The 23,185-nt window shown below is 40.2% G+C and overlaps 1 protein-coding gene and 1 long non-coding RNA gene across 8 annotated transcripts in view; one reads left to right on the top strand and one right to left on the bottom strand.

Moving 5' to 3' along the window:
• OXR1 (oxidation resistance 1) overlaps positions 1-23,185 on the top strand; it is a 299,537-nt gene that overhangs the window by 197,018 nt on the left and 79,334 nt on the right. For 2 of the 7 annotated variants that reach the window (XM_075743503.1, XM_075743501.1), the window contains exon 1: positions 19,414-20,076. The exons of 4 other annotated variants lie outside the window; for them this stretch is intronic. In XM_075743503.1, coding sequence (XP_075599618.1) covers positions 19,923-20,076 — 154 coding nt within the window. In that variant the 5' untranslated portion in view covers positions 19,414-19,922. Of the gene's footprint in view, positions 1-19,413; positions 20,077-23,185 lie in introns of those variants that run through there. One more of the 7 variants, XM_075743504.1, reaches the window with a different exon arrangement.
• On the bottom strand, positions 6,560-19,866 carry LOC142600315 (uncharacterized). The gene is made up of 3 exons (XR_012833735.1): positions 19,030-19,866; positions 15,113-15,193; positions 6,560-10,225 (listed from the first exon to the last, which is right to left on the bottom strand). It is a non-coding gene; the product is annotated as an uncharacterized LOC142600315 (long non-coding RNA).

The raw sequence follows: 23,185 nt of genomic DNA, 5'->3' as shown, positions 1-23,185 counted from the left end.
CTTCTCTTTGGCAATCCATTTCTAAGGGGATAAAAGAACATCTCTTATGAAGGCTAAAATATGTGTTCAGCATTTTTAAAGAGAACAACTTTCCATCCAGTAAAGAAATAAACATTTTGTTTATTTAAAAAAAAAGTCCTCTGAAAGGTCAGTTACAAAGGGAGAGCTACATGTCTGAGCTGCTTGGAAATATAAAGTTCTGGACAGTTCTTCCTGAGGGGTTCCTTATTTCAAGTTCAGAGCAAGATGTGGTCTGTCTCCAGTGTGGCTGCAAGGAAAGATTCCCAGATGTGGAAATGGCTTAGAGGGAAAATGCCTAGAATACCCAGAATCCTTTGCACTTTTACAGTTCTGCTTTCACAGAAATGATGATATATGTTTATGGATACTGGAGAAATTTCTCTAAGTATTTATCCAGGCAATCTTTTCCAATTGCATCCTGCCGTCCAAGGGGCAGGGGGTATTGGGTCTGGCTGCGATGGAGTTAATTTACCCCACAGCAGCCCTCACAGGGCTGTGCTGTGCATTGGTAGCGAGCAAGGGGTTGGTAACACACCAGTGATTTGGCTGCTGCTGAGCAGTGCTGGCACACATCAAGGCTGTCTCGCCAACATTTCCCCTCCCTCACCAGCAGGCTGGGGGTGGGCAAGATCTTGGGAGGGGACACAGCCAGGACAGCTGCCCCAAACTGACCAAAGGGATATTCCATACCATAGCACGTCTGCTCAACAATAAAAAGATGAGAGGAAGGAGGAGGAAGGGGGGCATTCGTTATTAGAACGTTGGTCTTCCGGAGCAACCGCTATGCGTACTGAAGCCCTGTTTCCCGGGAAGTGGCCGGACATTGCGTGCTGATGGGAAGTAGAGAATAAATCTTTTGTTTTTTTTCCTTTGCTTCCATGTGTGGCCTTTTGCTTTATCAAACTGTCTTTATCTTCACCAACAAGGTTTTTTCCATCTTATTTTTCTTCCCTGCCTGTCCTGCTGAGGAGGAGAGTGATAGAGCAGCTGGGTGGGCACCTGGTGCACAGCCATGGTCAACCAACCACACAGGGGCAGAGCTGTACTGCCTGTAAGTTAAAGAGTTGCCCAGGAGAAGGCACTGCAGTCAGTTTAAGTTTGATGACAAAAGACAGAATAAAAATTGAGGATGATCCTTGACTAAATATAGCTGAGTCTTCACAGTTGACGCTGAGAAGATCCTGAGCCATGGGGTGACTTGGAGCTTTGCTAAGTTATTTTATGTACTAAGTTATGTACAAGCATTTTGGTATTTCTTTTCAGGTTGTGCCATTGGTGATGCCGCTGGGGCATTGGCTTCTCATAACCCATTGGATGGAGGCTGTGACTCCTCGTCACAGTGCCAGCACAGGATTTCCCAAAGAGGAATGGGGAACACTGAAATGTTTGTGCTTCCTCAGCAAGAAAATGACAGTCTAGTGCCAAGGGCCAGATGAGGGGGGTTTCTAAGCATTTCTTGGGTTAGAGGGCAAAGAAGAGCTGAAAAAACCAGCTCAGTTTCTGTGTCCTGCTGGGTCTTCACCTGCTATTAACAAGTGCTAGTGGAAAGTGGGAGGAGGGTGTGTCCCATTATGTTTCTACATTGAAACTGGAGTTGTGTCTTCCAGCACAGTTTGGCTGCTGCAAAGAAAGGTGGTAGAATTGCTATCATTGAAGAGTGTGCAGAAGACATAATTTCTGCTCTGAAGTATTTTTAAATCTAGGTCTCATCTTATAACTTAAGATGCTGTGAAATTGCTCCATATTATATTTCATCACAGCTGAGATTTCTTCTTCTCTATTTTTCCTTGTCTCTTTATCATTTTTATTTTCTTATCATTCTCTCATCTCATTCCAGTAGCCATGTACTGTATCACAGCAGTGCCTGAAGAGCTGTTTATGTAATGTGAGCAAAAACCTACTTCAAGGAATATGTAGCTTTAAATCAGAAAAAGAAGGTATTTTCTAGGTACTCAGATGAGGCAGAATACCTGCATGCCATCACAGAGGACAAGTCAAAGGTTGGACTTACAGCTTCAGTAAAATATGAAGAATCGCACTTCTTAAGGCTTCCCGCAGTAGGTGATGTTATTTGTGAGGAGATCCTGACCTGCTTGTTACTCCCTGCAGGCTGCTTTCCTGGAGGTCATCATCTCCTGCTCAGGGGTTCCATCAAAAACAGAAGCAGGGGAGAGAATGAAGTACTATCTGCGAATCCTTCATTGGCACTAAGAAAAACTTCAAGAGAGGGATAAACATTGCATGGACATGCCTCCTCCCTTCTTTTCCAGTAATTGTGCCCATGCCTCCACTACCCTCTCATAGGTTTACATATGAAATGTGTGGTATTGTGACATTTTGTGTATAATGAGGGAACTCTAGTGCTGGAAGGACAGACTGCTAGAGAAAGTGGTCTTTTTACTAGTTCTACTATTTTTCCTTAAAACTCTCCATCTTTGATATTTGTGATTTCAATGCTGTATGGATTTTCAGATACTGAATTTCCTTGCCTGAAAGACTTGTTACAGTGTCCTTCTTTTTGCTTGTTCACTGCTAGGTTTTCCTCTTCCCGTATAAATAGATGTTTGTGAACTGTGGGTTAGAATCCATCATGGAAATACTCTGGAGATAAAGTAGCTAAGTGTACTTTTTGTGCCTTTCAAGGACATAGTTTCTTATGTGCCAGAGAAGAGGAGACAAGAAGGAAGAAACAAAAGAGTAAGACCTCCTGCACTCCAGGCTATGACAAAGATAAATGTGAACCTGAGGTCCATTGTGTGGCCTGAATACTTGCCATAACAATCAGTCCCATCTAATGGTCACATACTGGTATTACTGAGGTGCAGAATCCCCATTAGTAAAGGGTTTGGCATAGGAACCCATAGCAAGGTACAGTTTTGAACAGATATCTACTGGAACATTCTTTTAAACAAAGTTTGACAAAACGTACTATATTTAGACTTGTACTTTTCTGCTGTCAAAACATCACATCTCAAAACTCTGCAGAATGCCCTCAGGGAGACACACATTTCTGTTTTCAGTCAGGAGGCAAGAAAAGGTGTGTCTGGCATGAACAAATCGTCAAATGCTTTGCTTTAAATCTTCTGCGTGCTGGGTTTGCTCTGAAAACAATTAACAAGAAGAGAGTGTTCCCCTTTCACTTTTCTCTTGATTAGCCCTCTTCTGCCCAAGGTACTAGCCAGTTTAGTAACATCTGGAATAAGATTTTATAGCGGAATGAGAGAAGCAAAGTGCAGAACTTGCAGTAGCACCACAGAGGTTCTGCTGCAAAATCTCATGGATCCCCACTCCATGCTTTCCAAACATCCCATGCTGTGCTCTTCTAACAACCTCCCTCTTGACCCAAAAGCAAAGCTGAGTTAGGTTGTGACCCAAGAAGCCAGAAGAAATTCGCCCAGAGCATCTTTTTCATTTTTGACCATGCCCATTCAGTAGATTCATGTGCCTTGGAGTTAAGCCATTACACCAGTGTCATCTCTGATCAAGTACTTCTGTACTGGAGGAATGTACCAGCACAAGACTGCGCTTTGGAGAAGTTTCAAGGATGTGATTTGTAAAGCTGACACCAGAGATTGTACCTCCTTGGAGGTCAGCAATGCAAGATTTGTTCCTGTACATATAAGGAATGCATTCAGAGTATGTGAATCATGATACTATGTCCTTTCTTTGGAAAATCATGTCAGATGTGGTAAATAACTGCTTCCTTCACTTGTAAATTTTGTCCTGCAGACCAATAGACGTGGGTTGTAACGGAAGATATGACCTTAAAAGTTCATGCTCTTTGCCAAACCTTTTTAGCGGTAGAAACAAAGGGCCACAGAACTGCATTTCTTGTGAGCAGAACAGTTCTTAGCTTCTTCCCCCCAGTATCCCCACTGAACGATCCAGTACACAGTCCTTCATATTAAAAGGGATCAAGTAAGGCCAAGAGTTCAAGAAAATCAGCCTTTAAAGATGCTGTTTGATACTAAGTTAATACACACTTCAGTAAGTGTCTCCTCAATGTAGCTTCAGGCACTTTATGCATATCTGTATCATCAGTTCTATAAAACTATTATTATTAGCTCAGATAGTGGTTAGGTGGGAAAAGAGACTGTTCTCATCATCATGGAGTGAGAGAAAAAAATGGAAGCATTTAGCATCGTGACTCTGAAAAACAGCTGCACTTTGTTCACAGCCAGTAACAAAATGTCTCCTCGAGAAAACTGGGTGAGTCAGGCAGTTTATTACTGTTTTCTAGTAAGGCTGTTTTAATTGACAGCCATATTTTGAAGGGCAAAAATTTCTTCTTTTGGGGTTGTTTGTACACTTTCTTTTTAATTTGTTGTTCACTGGTTATGTAAAGAATAAGATTCCCACATAGGCAGTCCACAATTTGTTTATTGTCATACATGAAAACACTTTGCCACTTCCAGTTTTCTGCTGACTCCTTGCTGTGATAGTTTATCAGTTATTAGAGAAATCAAATGTTCTCTCCCCAACACTGCAAAAGCTCACTCTCAACTTGTGTAATGCTCTCGTTTCACCGAGTGTACCGCATTTTTATTATAGACCCAGCCCACTGAACATCTGAAAACCTAATTTAGAGAAGTGCAATGGCATTAGTTAAAATATTTTGTATGTTTTATATAAGCGAAACCATGAAAGAGGGAAAAAAAACCTTCTGAAGAATGTGAAGTACAACAGAATCAATTGCATGCTGCTTTGCTGTTAGTAATAAAGTGGCTTACAAGATCATCCAACTGCTAATTAATGGAAGATTAGTTTATTGCACTTACTGATAACTGTTCAGTGAAATTCACTTCTTTTAACCCCCCCCCCAAAAAAAACCAAACCAAAACCACTATCACTATCTGTAACAGGGAGTAAATGTGAAGAGCAATATCTCAGGTAAGTTTGGGTGTGGTTGAGTGTCTATCAGTATGAAAGAAAGAAGGAAGAGCATCATTGGAAAATGGTTTGGATATCATCCCTGTGAATCTATTTGCACTTAATCTTAGACTAGTATTTGGATTTTCTCCTTGAAGCATGAGTTCTGGAAAACAAAAAGCAAAGACCTTACAAACAGAGCACTTTAAACACTGGAGATCAGTCTGAAGATCCTGATACCGAAGAAATCCAACTTTCTGCATTATATATGTAGACGGCAATAAAGTATTTCTTTATGGAGTGCCTTTTGTGTCACAGCAGGGCTGACTGGCCAGCATGGTTACACTTTCATTGCCTCAGAACTGCTGCAAGATTCTGTTTGACACTAAGTCTAAAAAAGTGTTAGAAGAGCAGGTCATTTAAAAGGGAGTTAGAGAGAATGTGGCGGTACTAAAATCTGCTTTTATGAGCATTTTTGTTAAGAAAAAGGAAAAAAGAATTTTGGAGGAGGAAAGGAGAATAGCGCTTTGCAATAAAACAAACCATAGCTGCTCTGCTTTTTAATATTTATAAGAATTTTTACCTTCAAATGATGCAAAATGCATTTGCAAAATGCAAGAGGCATGGCAGACCACAAAATTGAGCAAGATTTTCCTATCTGCAATAAGCCATGGCAATCTGCCCCCTAAGGTCTAATTACCTCTTTTGAAAGACTTGTGTGATTGTGCAAGCTACACACAATTTCTGTTCCTAATTCTTTTTCTTTAGGATAATAATGCTGATACTTGAAGAAATATCTTGCTATCCAAACAAATGGAAAAGCATTTAAACAGTCAGAACACTGCTGTGGATATCGAATGTGTAATAAATTGTGTTTCCCAGCACAGAATATAGTTGAGGCTAACCACCAGCGAGGCTGGTTTGTTGACTTGAGACACCATTGCCCAGAGTCAGACCAGTTAACAAAATGGAAAGACAGCTTCCACACGCAGACCATTTTGGTCATAGTGTGTCATGGGTAGCACTTAGTTATGGTGAACGCAGATCATTACATTGCTCCTGAAATCCCTATTTATATCACCACTAGAGGTTTATTCCCCTCTACTATTTCATTCAGTAAAAATTTTTCCTATTCATCTGCCAAACCACTCCTCTAGGGCCCTGCAGCATCTGCAAGCTTGTTTTGCAAGCTTAGGTGCAGTCCATGTAGGCGGAGTGGGGAATGTTTATGGTATCAGCAAGTCCTTGTGTCATCCAGTCTGAATAACCATGGAAAGTGAATGTTGTAGCTTATGCTCCCCTGATGTCATCGTGCCCATTAAAAGTAATATTAAATGTTAATTCTGTTGAGAAATAGTTAATTGCAATGTGCTGTCTACAAGTTCTAATTGACCTCAACATTTTTGATCACCTTAGTAAACACTGCATGCATAAAAAGCATATAAAGCACACTTTATAAAATGAGACATTTTGCTATCTTGCCTTCTACCTGCTGGCTTCAAAATGTAAAGACAAAACATTAGTCTTCACAGAAATTAAGGGAAGGCCAATGGTATTCAGTGTAAAACTTACTATACATCTCATTTGAAAGAATACTGGAAGAATAAAACAAAATACATCTGATTGATAGTAAAAGAATAATAGTTTGAAATAAAATATTTGATGCCAGAAGTGGTGTTGAGTTTGATGTGCTTATGCAGACAATGCTGAATACAAATTACATAGTAAAAAGCCTGGAAACTTTATGGTACTAAGGCTAAAAGAATTTTTCAGAGGAGCATACCTTAATTTAAGAACTGCTCATTACATATACATTGAAAATGAGTACCATCTGAAAACAAGTGGTGCACTTATGTTAAAAAAGTATTAAACCTTCTAAGAGTTGAATTTCATAAAAACAATGGAAATACAATTCCCTTAAAAAAACAAAATCAAACAGTCAAATAAGGAAGTACATACAAAACAGAAAAATCATGTAGAATATTCTTAATCCAGAGGACATGGGACGCACACAGGATACTAAGAATTTAAAGTATTTATAGGTGAGTGGACGTTACGCATCCACTAAAACGCACCTGCAATGTCTGTATTCACCTTTGAAGCAAAAACATTTTGTCAGAAAGGATTTTGGCATCAGGAAGCCAGAATGACTTCAGTTTGCAGGAATCTGTTTATATTATGAATTGTTTGGGCCACTGGTTTGTTTTATATCTGTGTATTTTAAAGATCTGAGTACAATCTCAATGCCAAACGAATCCAAATTATCTGCCTCCCTTCACTTTTCCTAGAAGTGTTGGAAAAAGAAGTCAGAATAATGATGGAATTTATTAAAATAGTTTATTCATTCCAATAATCCAGTATCTGATTCCTGTGGTCTCTTGTAGGATCTGCAGGGGCTAGTTCTGTGCTGTCGCTCCAGCTGCACTACGCTGGTGAGCTATCAGAAAGATGCTGTAAAAAAACCTGCCAGCACTCTCCATGTAATCCCATAATGTTCCATCAGCCACAAGTGTGTCGAGAGAAAATGTAGTAGCAGTAAGAGAGGTAAGGTAAAATGTAGCCTTCTACCAGTTGATGAATCAAACTGATAGAAAGTACACCATAGTTCTTAGGCAATTTCTCAAAGCGCTGAGCAATCAGAACACCTGAGTGTAGGAAGCTTAAGTCACAAGTGATCATAGCTGTTTGGCACAGTCCTCAGATTTCTCTCCATTTGAGCACGGAACACAATTTTTTTGGGGAAAATTGTAGTCATGCTTAAGGTCTCTGTGCTTAGGCAAAGAAAGCAAAGTAACAGCTGTGATTTTGTGCTGTGAATTAACAGGAAGAATATCTTCCTTCTGACTGTGTTTTAAAATTATTTTAGCTCAATCTTGTACATTTTGCAAGTAGGAATTTTGTAGCTTATTAGAGGACGGACTGTAAGACTTTGGCAAGCAAATCTTGGGTATTGCTGCTGTTGTCTTTTTGTAAAGTATCATCCTCTGTTTGACAAGTCATACATGAGTAGACCATCATACTTGATGATAGACTGTTTCCAGGTTCATTTTTCAAAAAGATGAAATATTCATACTGGGTTATAGGCTTTTCTCTGTAACACTGTCTTCTGTAGGCCACTTAACCTCTCAGTTGTAACAGTTCTGTTCCTGACAATAAGTATGCACGCCAGTAAAACATTTTTTTTTACAAAAAAATTAAAGTATGATCTCACTTCCTAAAAGCCCTGAATTCTGAAGATTCACTTTAAGTTTTGAAAACCAAAGAATCACTTATCTTACGTCTGCACGTGGAGGAACAGTACTGTGAAACTTCTGTGCCAGCTATTTGTATTAGAGCGTGTGAAGCAGCACCTGCGGAGCCGGGGCATGGGCAGGATCCTCTCCCTGCCTGCCAGCAGGCTTGGCACTGCAACTGTGCCAGCAGAGAGGGATATTTGTCGTGCTAAATCTAAAGCTGCTGTAGGATACATTCTCTGCCCTTTCCGAGTCGCTTCTCAGGCCAGTCTACAGCCACTATAATATACCCAGGTTGTTTTGCAAAATCTGGGGGTTGTCCTTCAGTTCTTTATTTTTTCCATGTTTGCTTTCCTTTGTAGAGCACGACTTCAGACTTAGACATTTGAAAATTTCCTGAGAGTCCCTTTGGATTCTTTTCCATACAGGTTCCTGACTTTGCTACTACATACACTTTATGTTTACAACTCCTCTTTAAACAAAGTTATCAACCCCAGCAGTTGGTGAGATTTCCAATGTTCTGGATACGGCAACTGAGATGGAGAAGCCACACCAACTGCTGTTCACTTCAGAAGATTAAAACAAGGAGAAAAAGGAAGGCAAAGTAATAGCTTTTCTCCCTTTGTGCTTCAAGATCTGTAGCAATTGAGGTGTCTCGTATCTCTCTGAGCCCCGAGACCTGTTCTTCTGAGCTTCCTCAGTCTGTAGAGATCACCCCCTTCACACTGCAAATGACCCAAGGAAAAAATTTGTGGGGGACCTCTCCTGCTTCCAGAGCAAGGGGAGCAGGGCAGTGTCATGGCAAGTCCTAACATCAGAATGGCTGGGCAGGATGAGGTAAAGGTAACATTTTGCTCACATCAGCTTAGAGTCCTGTTTCCCACAGTGGCCAGCAGCAGGTGGTAATTAGAGAAAGAATACAGAATAGGACAAGTATGGAAAGATGCTTCGCTGATATGTCCTCTAAGCTTTACGCAGTCTGTGGCATACACAGAAACCGGAGTCTGTATCTGCCTTCTTCTGCTTATGGGTCTTGATGGACTTTCTATGATTTTTTCTAATTTCTTTCTGAACCATTCATAGTTGTGGCATACACAACATCCTGTGGTAATGAATTCTGTGATTCAGTTATGTTGTGTAATAAAATGTTTTCTTTTCTTTAAATCTTTTCAGTAATTTCATTAGATGTCCCTACTTCTCTTATCATGAGAAACAGCGAATAGTTTTTCTGTGATCTGTCTTCCACTTACCTACATTGTATTCTTTTCTCTGCTTTCCTAGAGAGAAGCAGCTTGACACCTTTGTTGTTCTTCTCAGTACATTTTCTGGGTACATTGCATCTTTTTTTGAGACAATCTATATTCATGAGAAGAATTTAAAGAGTAGTGTAACTATATTTTTCTAATAATTCATATTTATTTTGCCTTTCAGATGTCTGCTGACTGACATTTTCAAATATCTCTTTATTGGATGGTAATAGCTCATTTAAAGCTCATCACTATGTGTATGTATAAACATAGTTATGTAGTCAGAGGAAAACTTGTCTTTGCTCTGCATTTATCAACAATGATTTTCAGTTGCCATTTTGTTCATTATCTGTACTAAGAAATAATTTGTAACTTCTTTCAGTAGATTTGACTTTCCTACATAATTTTGTATCATCAGCAAACTCCATCACCTTCTTGTTCTCTCCTCTTAGCCTAATAATCCAGTAGGTTGAAAAGCAGAGATCTCTGTTGGGCTGCACTGATAATCTTTCTTTCTCTATTATGAAATCTGACCTCTTGCTTACTGTACTTTAAAGGACATTAAATGACAAACTTCTCAGCCTACAACAGCTTCATTTTCTTGGTGAGGGACTTTGTAAAAAGCTTTCTGAAAATATAAATACACTGCTATCAACTGATTATTCTTATCCACGTGCTTATTGACTCCTTCAAAGAAAAACTATAGATTTACAAACCAAGACTTAAAAACTTGTTGATACTTTGCTATTTTACTTATCCAGATGTCTTCTAATTGTATTATTACAATTTAATTTCTTCATGAAGGCTTGAGTAACACCAGAGGTCCTTTACTACCACAGAGTCCATCAAAGCTTTCTGTGAAAAAAAGGAAAGTTACTGGGGATCTAAAACAAGTCTAAAATGTTAAAGTTGTTGTGGTTTTTTTCCAGAATTGCTTTCAGGCTCCTAATAAAGATAATATTTAATTGCAGCAATAAAGAATCTGTCAGCACTACTGAACTTCAAAATAAACTGTTGTAATTTTGGTGCTTGAAGAGACAAATAAAAAAGACCACAACATCATATTTAATACTCTCTATTTAAGAAAAACTGTGTATAATCAACTAGTATTAGGGTGGGTTACTAATAAAAATTAAGCAATTGCATTGTGGATGCCCCCTCCCTGGAAGTGTTCAAGGTCAGGTTGGATGGGGCTTTGGGCAACGTGGTCTAGTGGAGGGTGTCCCTGCCCATGGCAGGGGGGTTGGAACTAGATGATCTTTGAGGTCTCTTCCAACCCAAACCATTCTAGGATTCTATGATTTTATGCAGAGTGAGACTTACTTACATGGCCCTGGTTTCCAGCAACAGCACCAACATCTCAGAACTCAACACCACTACCTAATTTCTGCACCACTGCATCGTGCACCCAGCCCAGCTGATTAGCAGAACTAATCATTCAGACTTCTGGAAGAGAAATGAGACAGTTGCACTACACTACAGTTAGGGTACTGTACTACTAGAAAGCACACCTTTCTTCAGAAACCTTGAACTATGAGCCATACCCAGTGCAGGACTTCAACATCAGATTAGCAGGAACTTGAGAGGCAAGTTCCTTTATTATTCAAGTATCTTAAATTTTCCTTTGGTATTTAATAAGAAAACAGATCAATGCTAGACAATAGCTTTTTATCCCTTCTATTCTCGGCATAACCTTTCCGTTCATTGAGGTTTGTTGACCTTTCTAAGGTTCATGGCCAAACCAGTACATTCTATATATTTCCAACCTAGAACTAGTATAATTCATTAACATCAGGACCTATAGTTGGGAGAAATAAGCTTTTGACTTCTGCAAAACACAGCAACCTGTTTTCTTGATGAGAAGCACGCCACTAGTCAGCCAAATTACTTACCCATTCCGAGTCTTGGTCCTGAGGCACTGGAGTAAGAAACTGACAGATAACTGTTAATTATCTATGAAAACAACTGTGGTTCTTTGGGATTTTGTACACAGTATATGTACACAGGATTTCATCCTCAGATGAAATATGAGGAAGACAGTGAGATATGCCATTAGGCATTCTAAATGATGCCTACGGAAGAGCCCATCTAAATGAGTAGAAGGAAATTAATCAGAGGCAAATAGGATCTGTAAAGCTGTGTATGTGCATAGGTTCTCAATGGTGTATACAGCACCGCAGCTAAATGTGGCTGAATGCGAGAGAGACAACATACTGCAAATCTTATCTGGGGAAAACTGTGACAGTAATCAAAGCAAGATACTAAAATGCGTGAGAGAGGCGAGAGTTAAGCTGCTAAATGTTAGGGGGAAACTAATGTGTATAGGATACAGTTTCTTAATTCAGAGATAATACAGTAATGGACAGCCTTCAAATGATTTAGCTAGCTAGAAGCAATGTATTTGATTTTTGAGGATAAATTGTAGTAATTATCCCCAAAAGGACAGAGTGAGTAACCATCCACAGGTTTTCTACATGATATTATGGGAGCAAATGAATCAGGCATATGCTTGTGATGTGGTGCCAGTGGGGGAGGGAAGAAGAGAGAGACCAGATGTTCCTTAAGAAGCAAGATTTAACAAGAAAGAAAAAGCAGAACTTCCTCCTAATAAGATCAACATACTCCTTCTTGGTTTTCATTCAAAAGAAAATTTCAGGAATGTCCTGCACAGATTTAGATGGCTCAGGAAAAGGTATGTACAAAAGGCTTTCATGCACTTACTTTACGTAAGGAAAACAACCAGAAAAAACAGGTAGCGAAGAATGGAGCAGAATTCACTCTTTTTTAACTAATCCTTAATCCTAGAATGCACTGCCTAAGCAGGAGCAAGTAGAATAGAAAACCAGTAATTCTTATTACAAGAATAAAATTGCAACCAGAAGGATCAGCTGTTGCCATTAGCCTTATTCTGGCTCCTGATAAATTCTGATAATTTTTTTTTACCCATTTATCTAAAAAAAATCACTGTACTTCAGATGACATTCTGACTTAGAACTGGCATTATGTGGCTGCTCATCAGCTGTCCTTAAGTCTGCTTTTTCCAGGTGTCTGAGAAGAATAATTTTGTTCCGATCCATTAAAAGGATCCTTGTATCTTAGTTATCTTCATCTCTAAAAGTTGCAACTAAAACTCAGAACGTAAAACTAAAAGCCATGATGTTTTGTGAATTGGAAACTGATCTGGTGCCAACTGAATATACTGGGAGCATGTGACAAGCAGTTGATTATGTCTTCAAATGGATAGAACCTGTTCATTATATAGAGTCACTTCAATGATTATTAACATGAGCTTTTCCCCCCATGGCAAGACTATGGCTTTCTAAAGGATGTGGATCTTGCTATAAATATGAGGAATACAGTTGGTCATGAGGTGGCAAGATATTGATCACAAAACAGACATTTTGTGTGATAATGATCTGAATCAATGCTTTGATTTGAAATCTCAGTTGTGTTATCATTGCTTAGTCTTCAGAAATGGTGTACAACAGAACTGAACTTTAACAACTCCATCCTACCAGAGGGACATTCTGTTTTATTATGAAACAATCTGGCAATGTAAAAACGTCTATTGTGAATTTGAATCTGGTTCTATTGTTTCTGAGCAAGTATCAGCAACCTCCTTACAGGGATGCGGTACATTAACAACATGATAAGCATTTTAATGAGTGTTAAGGAAAGAATAGTTACTGTTATACTGCAAAAAGGAAAAAAAAAAAAAAAAGATTGTCAAGACTGTTTGCCTAAGATTCAGCTACCTGATGAATAATCAATTTTCTGATCACCTTTCATAAGCAACTATTTATCATTTACATTATTTATGCCTCTGTGGAGGATGGGATTAACTAGTAAATACTACAGAGTCATCAATTATGCTCTCAGTTTTCCACATTCTGTTTCAAAACACATGATGAAAAAACAAAAGTCAATGAGAGGATGATATGAAGACAGGGAGACATCTGTCTCTACTGAAAACTAACTTTGTTCAGCTAGTGTTACACCTAGTGAGCATCCTTAAACTGCATGGGTGTCTGTATATGCATGCACATATCCCTCAGGGTCCAAATTAATTTTCATAAAATTCCCTGAACAGAACAGAATGTTCTGTTTATAATAAGCCACTATTGACCAAATAAGTATGAACTGAAGACCTGGAGGTCATTTCATGTTTGTTTGATAAGGTAGTCTATATATAGAGCTGTGTAATTGCAGTTGAAACTTAAGTTCTGCTGTAAACATGGAAAAGTCCCAGTATGATACGCATTTGTCCTCAAGGCGTATTTGAAAACTTCCATGTCGATATCTTTGATATTCTAACAAACTGTAGAATCTAACATTTCGACATCTAAGCACAAATATTATACTTTGGGAAAATAAGGAAAATATAGATTTCATTTTAGAATATACATTTCTGTAATGCTATTTCTGTCACTGCTTTTTGGGAAAAAAAACACAAAAAAAACCAAAAACAAAAACCAACAAAAACCACACCAACTTCTAGTATAAATAAGAGTTGGATAGTGACTATGTAATAACATTTTTCAGAGAAGATGAGTAACAGCAGGCAACAAAGTTTACCTGATTCTCTGAACATTCAGACCATATGCAGCTGAAATTGGTGCTTCCAGAAGTGTCAAAAAAATGTGGCATGCTTTTGAAATCTGATCAAATTATTTTGCAGGATGAAGTTAGGTGTATTTTATGGAGTAAAATACAGTCACTCACTTTACACTCACTTCTATTGAATTTCATATGCTTAGTATGCATTTTTGTAACTGTGTTATGTATGCCAGTACAGGACACTTGTGAATCAATTAACTTATTTTTTTCTGTTTCAGTAATGTCCCAAACTTGATTGTATGTTTCATTTTTATGGTGATTCTATTTTGCTATCTAATTTAAGTTATAGAATGAAGATTTCTGAAATCTGGCTAGAAAAGCAAAAATTTCTTTCTCCTCAAAGGTGAAAAGGCCTTGTTGGGCTGTCCTAAGTATAAATAGTCTGACTTGGGTTAGGTTAGATACCAACCTAACAAATAGAAATGCATCATGTATGTAACTACAACCTATATCAGAACAGACAAAGCACAAACAGGTCAGATGTTGCAGTGGCATCTGACAGGAATGACTTGTCCTCTTGAAACTTTTTAGATTTGATAAGGCAAAAACTAAACACAGTGAATGTTACAGTACTTATATATTATGAAATTAAACCTAAGAAGCAGTGTTTAGTACTGTATGTTTTGATGCTTAAATGCATTGTTGGGGGAGGCTGAGGTGTCCCAAGGTCCAAATGTTCTCCTCAGCCTGGAGAAACCTAATGTCTAGTTGTGGTAAGTTGTGTCTAAGGTTGTAAGTTCTGGTACCTTTATTTTACACAGCTTCTACAAAAGGAAGTGAAAGATTTATTGAGCCAGATTTTCAATACTAATAAAGTAGGAGTTTGAGTCAGTTTTCTACTGAGAAAGCAACTTCCCTAAAAGAGAGGCTGTAATGGCTTCCTGTCTTTTTTGATGTTATTTCAAGAATAATTAGATACAAAGCATAACTTAGACTTGAAGTATCTCAGTTCAGAACCAAGGACTGCCAAATTCCCTTGTTCCCCATGTTTTTTCTGTCTTGTCCCTGCAATGTGACATTTTCTGCTGAACAGTGAACAGCATCAATGGTTGAGGTGGAGACTGGCCCCCATTTCATTCTAATCATATAGGGAGCAGGTGCGTAAAAACAGCATTATATCCCTACCTGCTGAAGTCTGAAATGGCAGCTTTACCATTTCTGAGGCTAGTATGCAGATGATAGCTTCCTCCTTGCCGAGCGTCTAATCTGAAAAGAGGATGTGGTATTGTGAAATCTGCATGGCCAGACACACCTAACCCACAGTTCTCTGTAAAGAACTGTTTTAAACACACCCATTTACTTAGTGTCACCTACTGGTTATCTCTTCTGAACTTCTTCCAAATTTATGTGACACTGAATTGGCCTTTTGGAACCATTTAGACCTTCTTAATCACAAAAATAGATTTGTGCAACCGTTTTTACTTCTAGAACTGTGTACTTCCATACTTCATCATTCAAATTAGTGGGTTCATAGGGAAATACGCCTGAGAATGTGGGAGTTCTGCATGCCTCAGTTCTAGTCCCTCCTTCAGGGACTGCGTGTGCATTCTGCATTGTATTTAATTTTTACTGAAACAGCACTGGAAAAAGAATGCAGTCTGGTTTTCTTTGTCTTACGAGTTTAGCTCTTTCATTAGAAAAAAACAATTCCTGAATTATTTTACATTAGTAAAAATAGATTTCATTAAAAATTAAGAGAGAGGTTAGGCTTTTATGCATGTTCTAATTGAAATCCCTATTTTAGCCACTCATTATAGGTTTTAACAACCACGGAAATGGTAGGGTCTTGACCAGACATGGTAATTTAGAATATTTAATAAAGGCATACAGCATCCTCATAGCATCAAATGAGAGTTGGTGCCTCCAGAATGAGTAAGGAAGCTTAAGCGAGGCATTTGGTTCAAACTGTCAAAATTACATACTTGCATATAGGTTGCTTATATACAAATGAGTACTAATTCTGGCTGATTGCCAAATGACTAAAGCCAAGATTTTCACCTCACAAAGCATGTACAAACCTCATTTCTCACAAAATAAAATAGGGGTTTGTGTTAGTGCTTAGTGTACTTTTGCCCACAGCTTGGTAGCGCTGGAGATTTGGCAACATGAATTGTAAGAGGCCCATATGCTGTATACCAGGTACGTGAACTGGCCAAGACCTAAGGAAGCATGCACAGCATCTGCTGGCAGTCTGCCTGGTATTAGTTGCTGCAATTTGCACTTATTTTCACAAGCAACAGATCTGTCCCCAAATTATAGGTCACTACCACTTGCTGTGGTTTTATCTTTTTTTTTGTCCTTTGGAATACTTTTATATATAATTCTATGGTCAGACCTTGGAAATATTATTTCTTCATTGTGTCCTTTTCTATTTGTCCAAAACTGATCCCTGTTCTCTCTTTCCTACACCACCAGTTCTTTCAGGATGCGGCTCAAGCAGCTGTCTGCCTGCTCTGGTTTGGGACTTTGGGATCTAGCTACAAAACCAGGTTGTGCCTTTATTTACAGCAACAGATTAGCATAATGTGTTATTAAGTGTTGCATCATAAATGCAGACATATTCTGTCAGACATTTCTGTAGCTACTGAAGGTGGTTTTGTGTGTAATACCGATAAGAAGGCATCTCCACTTGTGCCACAGTTTCACTATCACTTTGAGCTGCCATCCACTTCCTCCCCTTGCTCTCTTCCAGCTACGGCTACTCACTCTTCTGTTGCTTTGCAGCTTGTGCTTCCACAGGTGTTTCCACACAACTCAACCAGATCTGGAGAACTAACTGGGGATAATATTAACCCCACAAAAAATAAAAATGCTTAGTTAGTTTTGACTAAACTAAGAGATACTTTTAAATGGATCAGCTTTACTGCACAGTTCATTCACCTGCCAAATGAATGCTGGTAGCATGGCAACAGGCACAAGCGGGTAGGACCAGCTCCTTCTTTTGGAGGGCCAGTTTTAAGTGATTGTAAAGTTCCAGAGATGTGCTGTCTGCACTTACACCACAGGCCAGAGAATAAACCCAGGAGAGACCCTTGTTGCACATTCAGAGATCAAATACAAACTTCTTAGCCCCCCTCAGCAAAATCCTGTTTTTTTCTAGATATTGAGGACATAAAGGCAGTATGATCGAGTTTCTGTAAAGGTGTTCAAGATCAATATAAGTGTAAAAAATTACTCTAAATATTGTAGAACATATTTATATTTGTTTTAGTTTTATGTCAAAAGGGACACACGTTGCTTATGTACATAGTTTTTACATAGCTCCTATCAATTTAGAAGTTAAGGAATGCTGCAAAGCTTTTCAGACAGAAATGTGGGCTATAATCTTAAATCTCAGTATATTAGATTTTATAAATGACACAGGATAAGTTTGGTCAGTTTTCAGACCAAAGATCTTTGTCAAAAATCTTGCTATCATAGGTGTAGCACAACTAAGTAGAAACAGCATCTTAAAGCTCATAATAGTACTACTGAATGTTTGTGATGAAGATGCCTACTGAAATAGTATAGCTTGGGCTATATTCCTCACAATGCAATAATAATAATGTAATAATAATAATTTTATTACCTCAATGCCTTGAAATTTTATCAGTAGTCAATGAGTGTCACACATCTTAAAAAAGAATATTATTACCTTTTATGAGCACAGATACCTACATCTTGTTTTTGGAGTTAAAATAGTTCAGTTGAAGAATTTGTTCTTCCTAAGTAAAAACATTGCTAAATGGATGCTTTTCAGTATGGGCAATGATTTTCAATATTGTGAAAAACACATTGCAGTAATAGGTGATCATTTTATCCTTCAGTTTCTTTGTGAACACAGCAGATGAAAGCAGTTAAAATGTAACAAATTCATAGTTATCAAAACATGTACCGTGACTAGTTCATCAAAATGCTGGCTGAATCTGAATCTGTAGCCTCTATCACTACAGTATAATAAACGCTACATAATATGGGCTTGAAAGAGAAAAAAAAAAAAAGAACTATTTCAAACCACAGAAGAAATACATGCAATCAATACAGTAACAGAGGTTCATATGTGGCTAGAATACTGGTGGACAAGCCAGCTCAAAGTTTCAAAAGTGCTGAGCACCACAGTTGTAACTCATGCCTGGTGCAAAGATGTAAGTAAATATTGCCTAAAATAGAATCAGTGGGGCAAGTGACCAACCATAACTTCTTCACAGCAGAAATACTGTAATGAAATGAAAACTAATTACAGTGTTTAGGGCAAGACAGATCTGGTAGGCAGAATAGTTTATATACTAAACATCTAGAGGTACTTAGACCATGCAGTGACTCTGCAGTTCCTGATTTATTCATTAGTCCTGGGACAGACAGATTACACAGCCATTTCTGCTGGCAGGTTTCAGGGGGAGGGAAGGAGAGCTAATTCTGCTGAAAATTTCTTGTTCTGTTTCAGTGAAAAGGCTTTATTTGAAAAAAAAGTCTTGAACATCATTATCTCCTGAGCAGGATTTAAGTAGTAGAAAGGTTGATTTGAGGGTACTGTTTACATCAAGTAACCCTCAGAAATCAGCACTCCAAAATGCTGACGTTAAACTCTGATTTAATTGAGCAGCTGCTACAAGTGAATAGGAGTTGAGATAGCTCAGCACTTTGTTCATCTGTTGTGCATGCACACAATAGATTTGGCTCAACAACTGCATTTTTTATTAAACAATGCTTTCATTTGCAGCTAGATGCAGCATATAATTGCATCATACTCTGATTAGAATATAAGCACATTAGCTTACAGATCTGCATTCTTAAGGTGTATGGCACAGGTAGTACATATAATGATATGGCTGTTCTTCCAGCCTCCGTACATGCAGAATGCACGTCGTAAGGCAGATCTTAATCATGAGATTCAATGCCTTAGATTTTTCTTCCTCCATTAAAATGTTGGATCATGTTCTAACTGGTTTTATTTCTTCAAACCTTAAAAGTTCCAAGAATTGTGAGGGCAAAGAATGGAAGGGTACAAATGAACACCACAAATCGAATGTCTTTTTCAAAAAAAGAAAGAAACATTTGTATACCTAGTAAGTCCTGCTGGAAGACTAAAGTGACGTAGTCAGTTCAAAGGTTGAGCCGGGTATCAAAGTTGGCTACAAGGAAGGACGAGGGGACACGGCTGGGCCAGCGCAGCCAACATGGTGGCGTCCCAGATGGCAGTAAAGTCTGAGAGTGTGAGAGATCAAAAGCAAAACAGCAAAACCACACAGCTGGTCTTGTTTTACAGTTGCAGTGGTAAAACATCTCAATATCCACGATGCAAAGACGCAAAGTTCGCAACACGTGACTGCAAAGTTTTCACAAAACGTAACTAAACCCCCAAACTGTGGGTAAGTTCATAAAGATGTGCAGGTGGCCATGAGTCTGCCCCAGGTTGAAAGGAAGCGATGTCCCACCGCCCCGGCCAGAGAGGCGGTGAGGAGAGCCAGGCGCCCACCCCTCCTGTTCATGGCCGTCGTGAAACCGCCCTCAGGGCCTACACCCCTAAAAGCCGCCTTCGGCAGCGGACGGGCCATCTTCTTGGAGCGGAGAGGCGCAGGCGGCCTGCCTCTGCCCTCCGCGGTCCTGCCGAAAAACGAGGAACCTCGGAAAGATGCGGGGCGCTGCGGCAGCTGCGGGAGGAACCCCGCGCCGCGCCACCGCGGTCCTGCCCCGGCCCCGAGCACGCCGGTGGGGGGGGGGGGGGGGGTGTGGTGCGGCAGCCGCAGGTTTAGCTGTCACGGCTCGCTCCCCGCACGGTCCCCGGGTCGCGCCCGTCCGCGCCCGGCGCCGTGGCTCCTTTAAATGGAGGCGGGGCCGGGCCCCAAAGTTTGCACAAGTTGTGGAGCGGGGCCGGCGCCGCGCGGAGCTGTGTGTCCGGCCGGGCATGGTGTCCCCCGGCCGTTAGGAGCCCCCCGGCCCGCCGCCCCGTGCCGCCATGGACTACCTCACTACCTTCACCGGCAAGGGCGGCCGCCTCCTGCGCGGCACCGCCAGCCGCCTCTGGGGGGCCGTGCCCGGCAGCCTCCGCCAGGTCCGCTTCCAGGACGGCCGGAGCCGCGGGGCGCCGGGCCCCGTCGAGCTGGTGCCAGGTACCGGTGGGGAAGGGACCGAGGGGTGCGGGGTGGTGGCAGGGGCAGCGGCCGCGGCCGGTCAGGAGCCTCCCTGGGCGCCGGGGTGGGTTTGTCACCCCCTCTGGAGGGGAACGAGCTCGGGGGGAAGCGGGAGTGTGCAGGGGCGGGAGAGGGTCCCTTCTCCGGCGGGGAGCGGCCCGCAGTTTCCCCGACGTGCCCGGGGCTCGCAGCCTTGCCGAGCCGTGTCAGGGAGACTTACAGCGGGCTGCTGCTCCCGGAGCCGCGGCGGCGGTGGAAGACGGCGGAGGGAGGGCGTGGGAGGGCCGGCACACGGGCCACGGCCTGCCCCGCCGCGCTGCCGGGGCTTCTGCCCTGTTGCGGCGTCTGCCAGAGCCGAGGCTGCGCCCCGGAGGGGTTGCACCAGAAGACGGATCTAATAATGACAACAAAAAAAACTTTATTCTTGCCGCACAACTTCCCGATTTCAATGATTTCTGTATTTAATTTCATTACGCACGTTTTCCTGGTACTTTTATTCACGAGGGTGAGGGAAACCGACTGGTTTGAGATCTCCTTTGTGTACAAGGTGGTTTCTACTTCTCATGTGCTCCTGAAGAACAGGCAGCAGTACTTTGGAAGTAGGCATGGTGATGATAAGGGTGGAGGTAGTACACCTGCCTTCCAGTGGTCAAACAGGTCAGTCAGGAGGCAGTAGCTGACTCTTTTTGTCCTGCACCTGGGGGTAAGAGGGCTGCCTTTGTCACCTCCTTTCTTGATAATGTCATTGGGCTGTAAGTATGGCTATTGTAACTTACTCATCTGAAGTGAGCACCCAGATAGACAAGAAATACCATGTACACTGGTGGACAAGTGAATGTACACAGACTATGTATGCAGAAGAGGACAGGGCAGTAAGGATTCCAGGGTGGTAATGCTATTCATTGGAGATTAAAAACAAACCATGACATAACTAGTAGAAGCAGCATGGTCTAAGGACTGCTTGGAAAAAAGACAAAGACATTTGAAGTCTGTGAAAATGCTTTCTAAAAATCTGAAGAGCAGTATTCAATGAATAATAGATCTCTTCCTTCTTTTTCCTGTTTGAAGAAGCTCTGTGCTAAGTAGATGATTGCATGTTTGTCATAGTCTGTAGGTAAGGTTGAAGTCAGGCCTCTGCTGAAAAGTAATATTAAAGACCATTACATTTCTTTGTTATTTTAGGTTATTTTGGAAGAGTAAAATAATTGGTTTTTATCAAGAGAAACAAGGTCTACTTAGTGTAGCAGGCAAGGCAACAGGAATGCCCGTGCAGTCTGTCAGATGTAGGTGAGGTCTCATTATGTGTCTTGGATGGCACTTTTTTACACAGAAAAGATAATAGGTAATGAGCTATATTTACAGTGCCATTCTTTCTTTCTTTATTCTGTGTCCCTCTCTCTCAAGACATACAGGGAGAGAAAGAGACAGCAATTTGTTTTTCAGCAGTGAGATGAACTGCCTTGAATATCAAGACCTCTACAAACTCTTAAAGGCTTGTTGACAAAGATTGCTTTTATTCTTTTGCAGAAGCAAAATGGCAATAAAACTCTCTAGCATCTTTTAATCAGTTACAAGGCCATGTGTTCAGCTGCTAGTCTAAAGCATCTCCTGTGACCTGTAATTTCTTGGAGGGAGAAGCTCTCTATGACTAGTCTTCCCCTCTTGCTCTGGGACAAAGAATTAACTTAGACTGCATTATAATGTTTTGGTTTTTCCCTGGCTTTGAGCAGGAAGTGTATTTCATCAGATAATTTCATAAGGTAATACTTGAAATTTGTGTTAATGCAAAGTGACTGCAATTCTGGAACGCACGGTGTGGGCTTCTGTATATAGAGAATTTGATGTGCCTTTTTGACAGTACCGTACTTTGGGTTTTTTCTCACCTAGTCAAAGCACACTGTGCGAGGCAATTAAATCTTGGCCCTCCCATGCTGTCTTCTCATTCACGGGGTTTCTGTCAGTTATGGGCAGAAACAAATTCTTGTGACTGTAGAATTCTTCTGGCAAGCATTTTGATGGCTTTCACAAGCTGCCTGTGCCCTGGTAATGGGTGCTGTGGAAGCTGTAACAATGATTACAATACTTCAGTTGAAATCCAACCTCTGTTTTAATTAGAGATGGGTCTCCTGACATTAACTTAAACTTTACTGGCAAATTCTAACTACTTCAAATTATCTATCTCTTTATGTGTTGTTCTGGATCCAAGCCTACCTATTACTCTATGGTTTTTTTTCCCCACTTTGGACTTTCAGAAGGAACTTTTCAGTGTTCATTGTCTATGCATGGTTCAGTTGTGACTATGCATTACTTCTTAAAAGAATAGCTCTTTATAAATACCTTAAAACCTTGTTTCCACATTTCCTAACCAAAAAAACAATCTTTTTTTATGCTTAATTATTTTTAATTTCACTTCTACAATAAAGTATCTCAATTTTGTTCATGTAATATTAATAAATTTGTTTATTGTTTTCTTGATTGTCTTTCTAAACAGTTCAACAGCTGCACTGTAAGGTTTCCAAGTTCAGGGAGGCAAGTCTGGTCAAATTACCTTAAATCACTGTTCTGAGCTTGTGTACTTCTTTGGGTACATGCAGAACAGTTTATATTATTTCTTAGTAGGGAGAAAGGAGACAACTGGGAGACTGAGTAGTGCCGTAGGAGGCTGTAAACCTGTTTAACCAGTTTACATTGTTTGTGTCAGCAGCCAAGTCAGTGAAATAACTTTGGAAAGGTATTTTGTCTTTTAATGATTGTGGTGGGGGATAAAAATGCAGGGAGAACTAGAAATTCTAGAGAAAGCATCTGGCTTTAGTAAAGGTGCTACCAATAATTTCAGAGTGTAAAATTTTTTTTAAAAAAAAAAAAGCCTTGTGGGCTTTGAAATATCAATAGACTGTCTCTAGAAGTTATAATTTCTAGAAAGTGCTAGTAGGAATGTCTTCAAGGACTTTACTTAGAAACTTTAGCTAGAACAGAATGTAGCTTTCTTGTTTATTGGTACATATTGTAGGTGTTAGCATTGAAGTTGCATGCATTTTTATTTGCTTTAAGATGCTACTCAAGGCTTTAGGGAATGTGTGGTTAAGAA

This window comes from Balearica regulorum, chromosome 2 (genome assembly GCF_011004875.1).
Source record: "Balearica regulorum gibbericeps isolate bBalReg1 chromosome 2, bBalReg1.pri, whole genome shotgun sequence".
NCBI classification, from domain to species: Eukaryota; Metazoa; Chordata; class Aves; order Gruiformes; family Gruidae; genus Balearica; species Balearica regulorum.
Note: the sequence above shows the minus strand (reverse complement) of the source record. Positions and strands in the feature narration are given on the sequence as shown.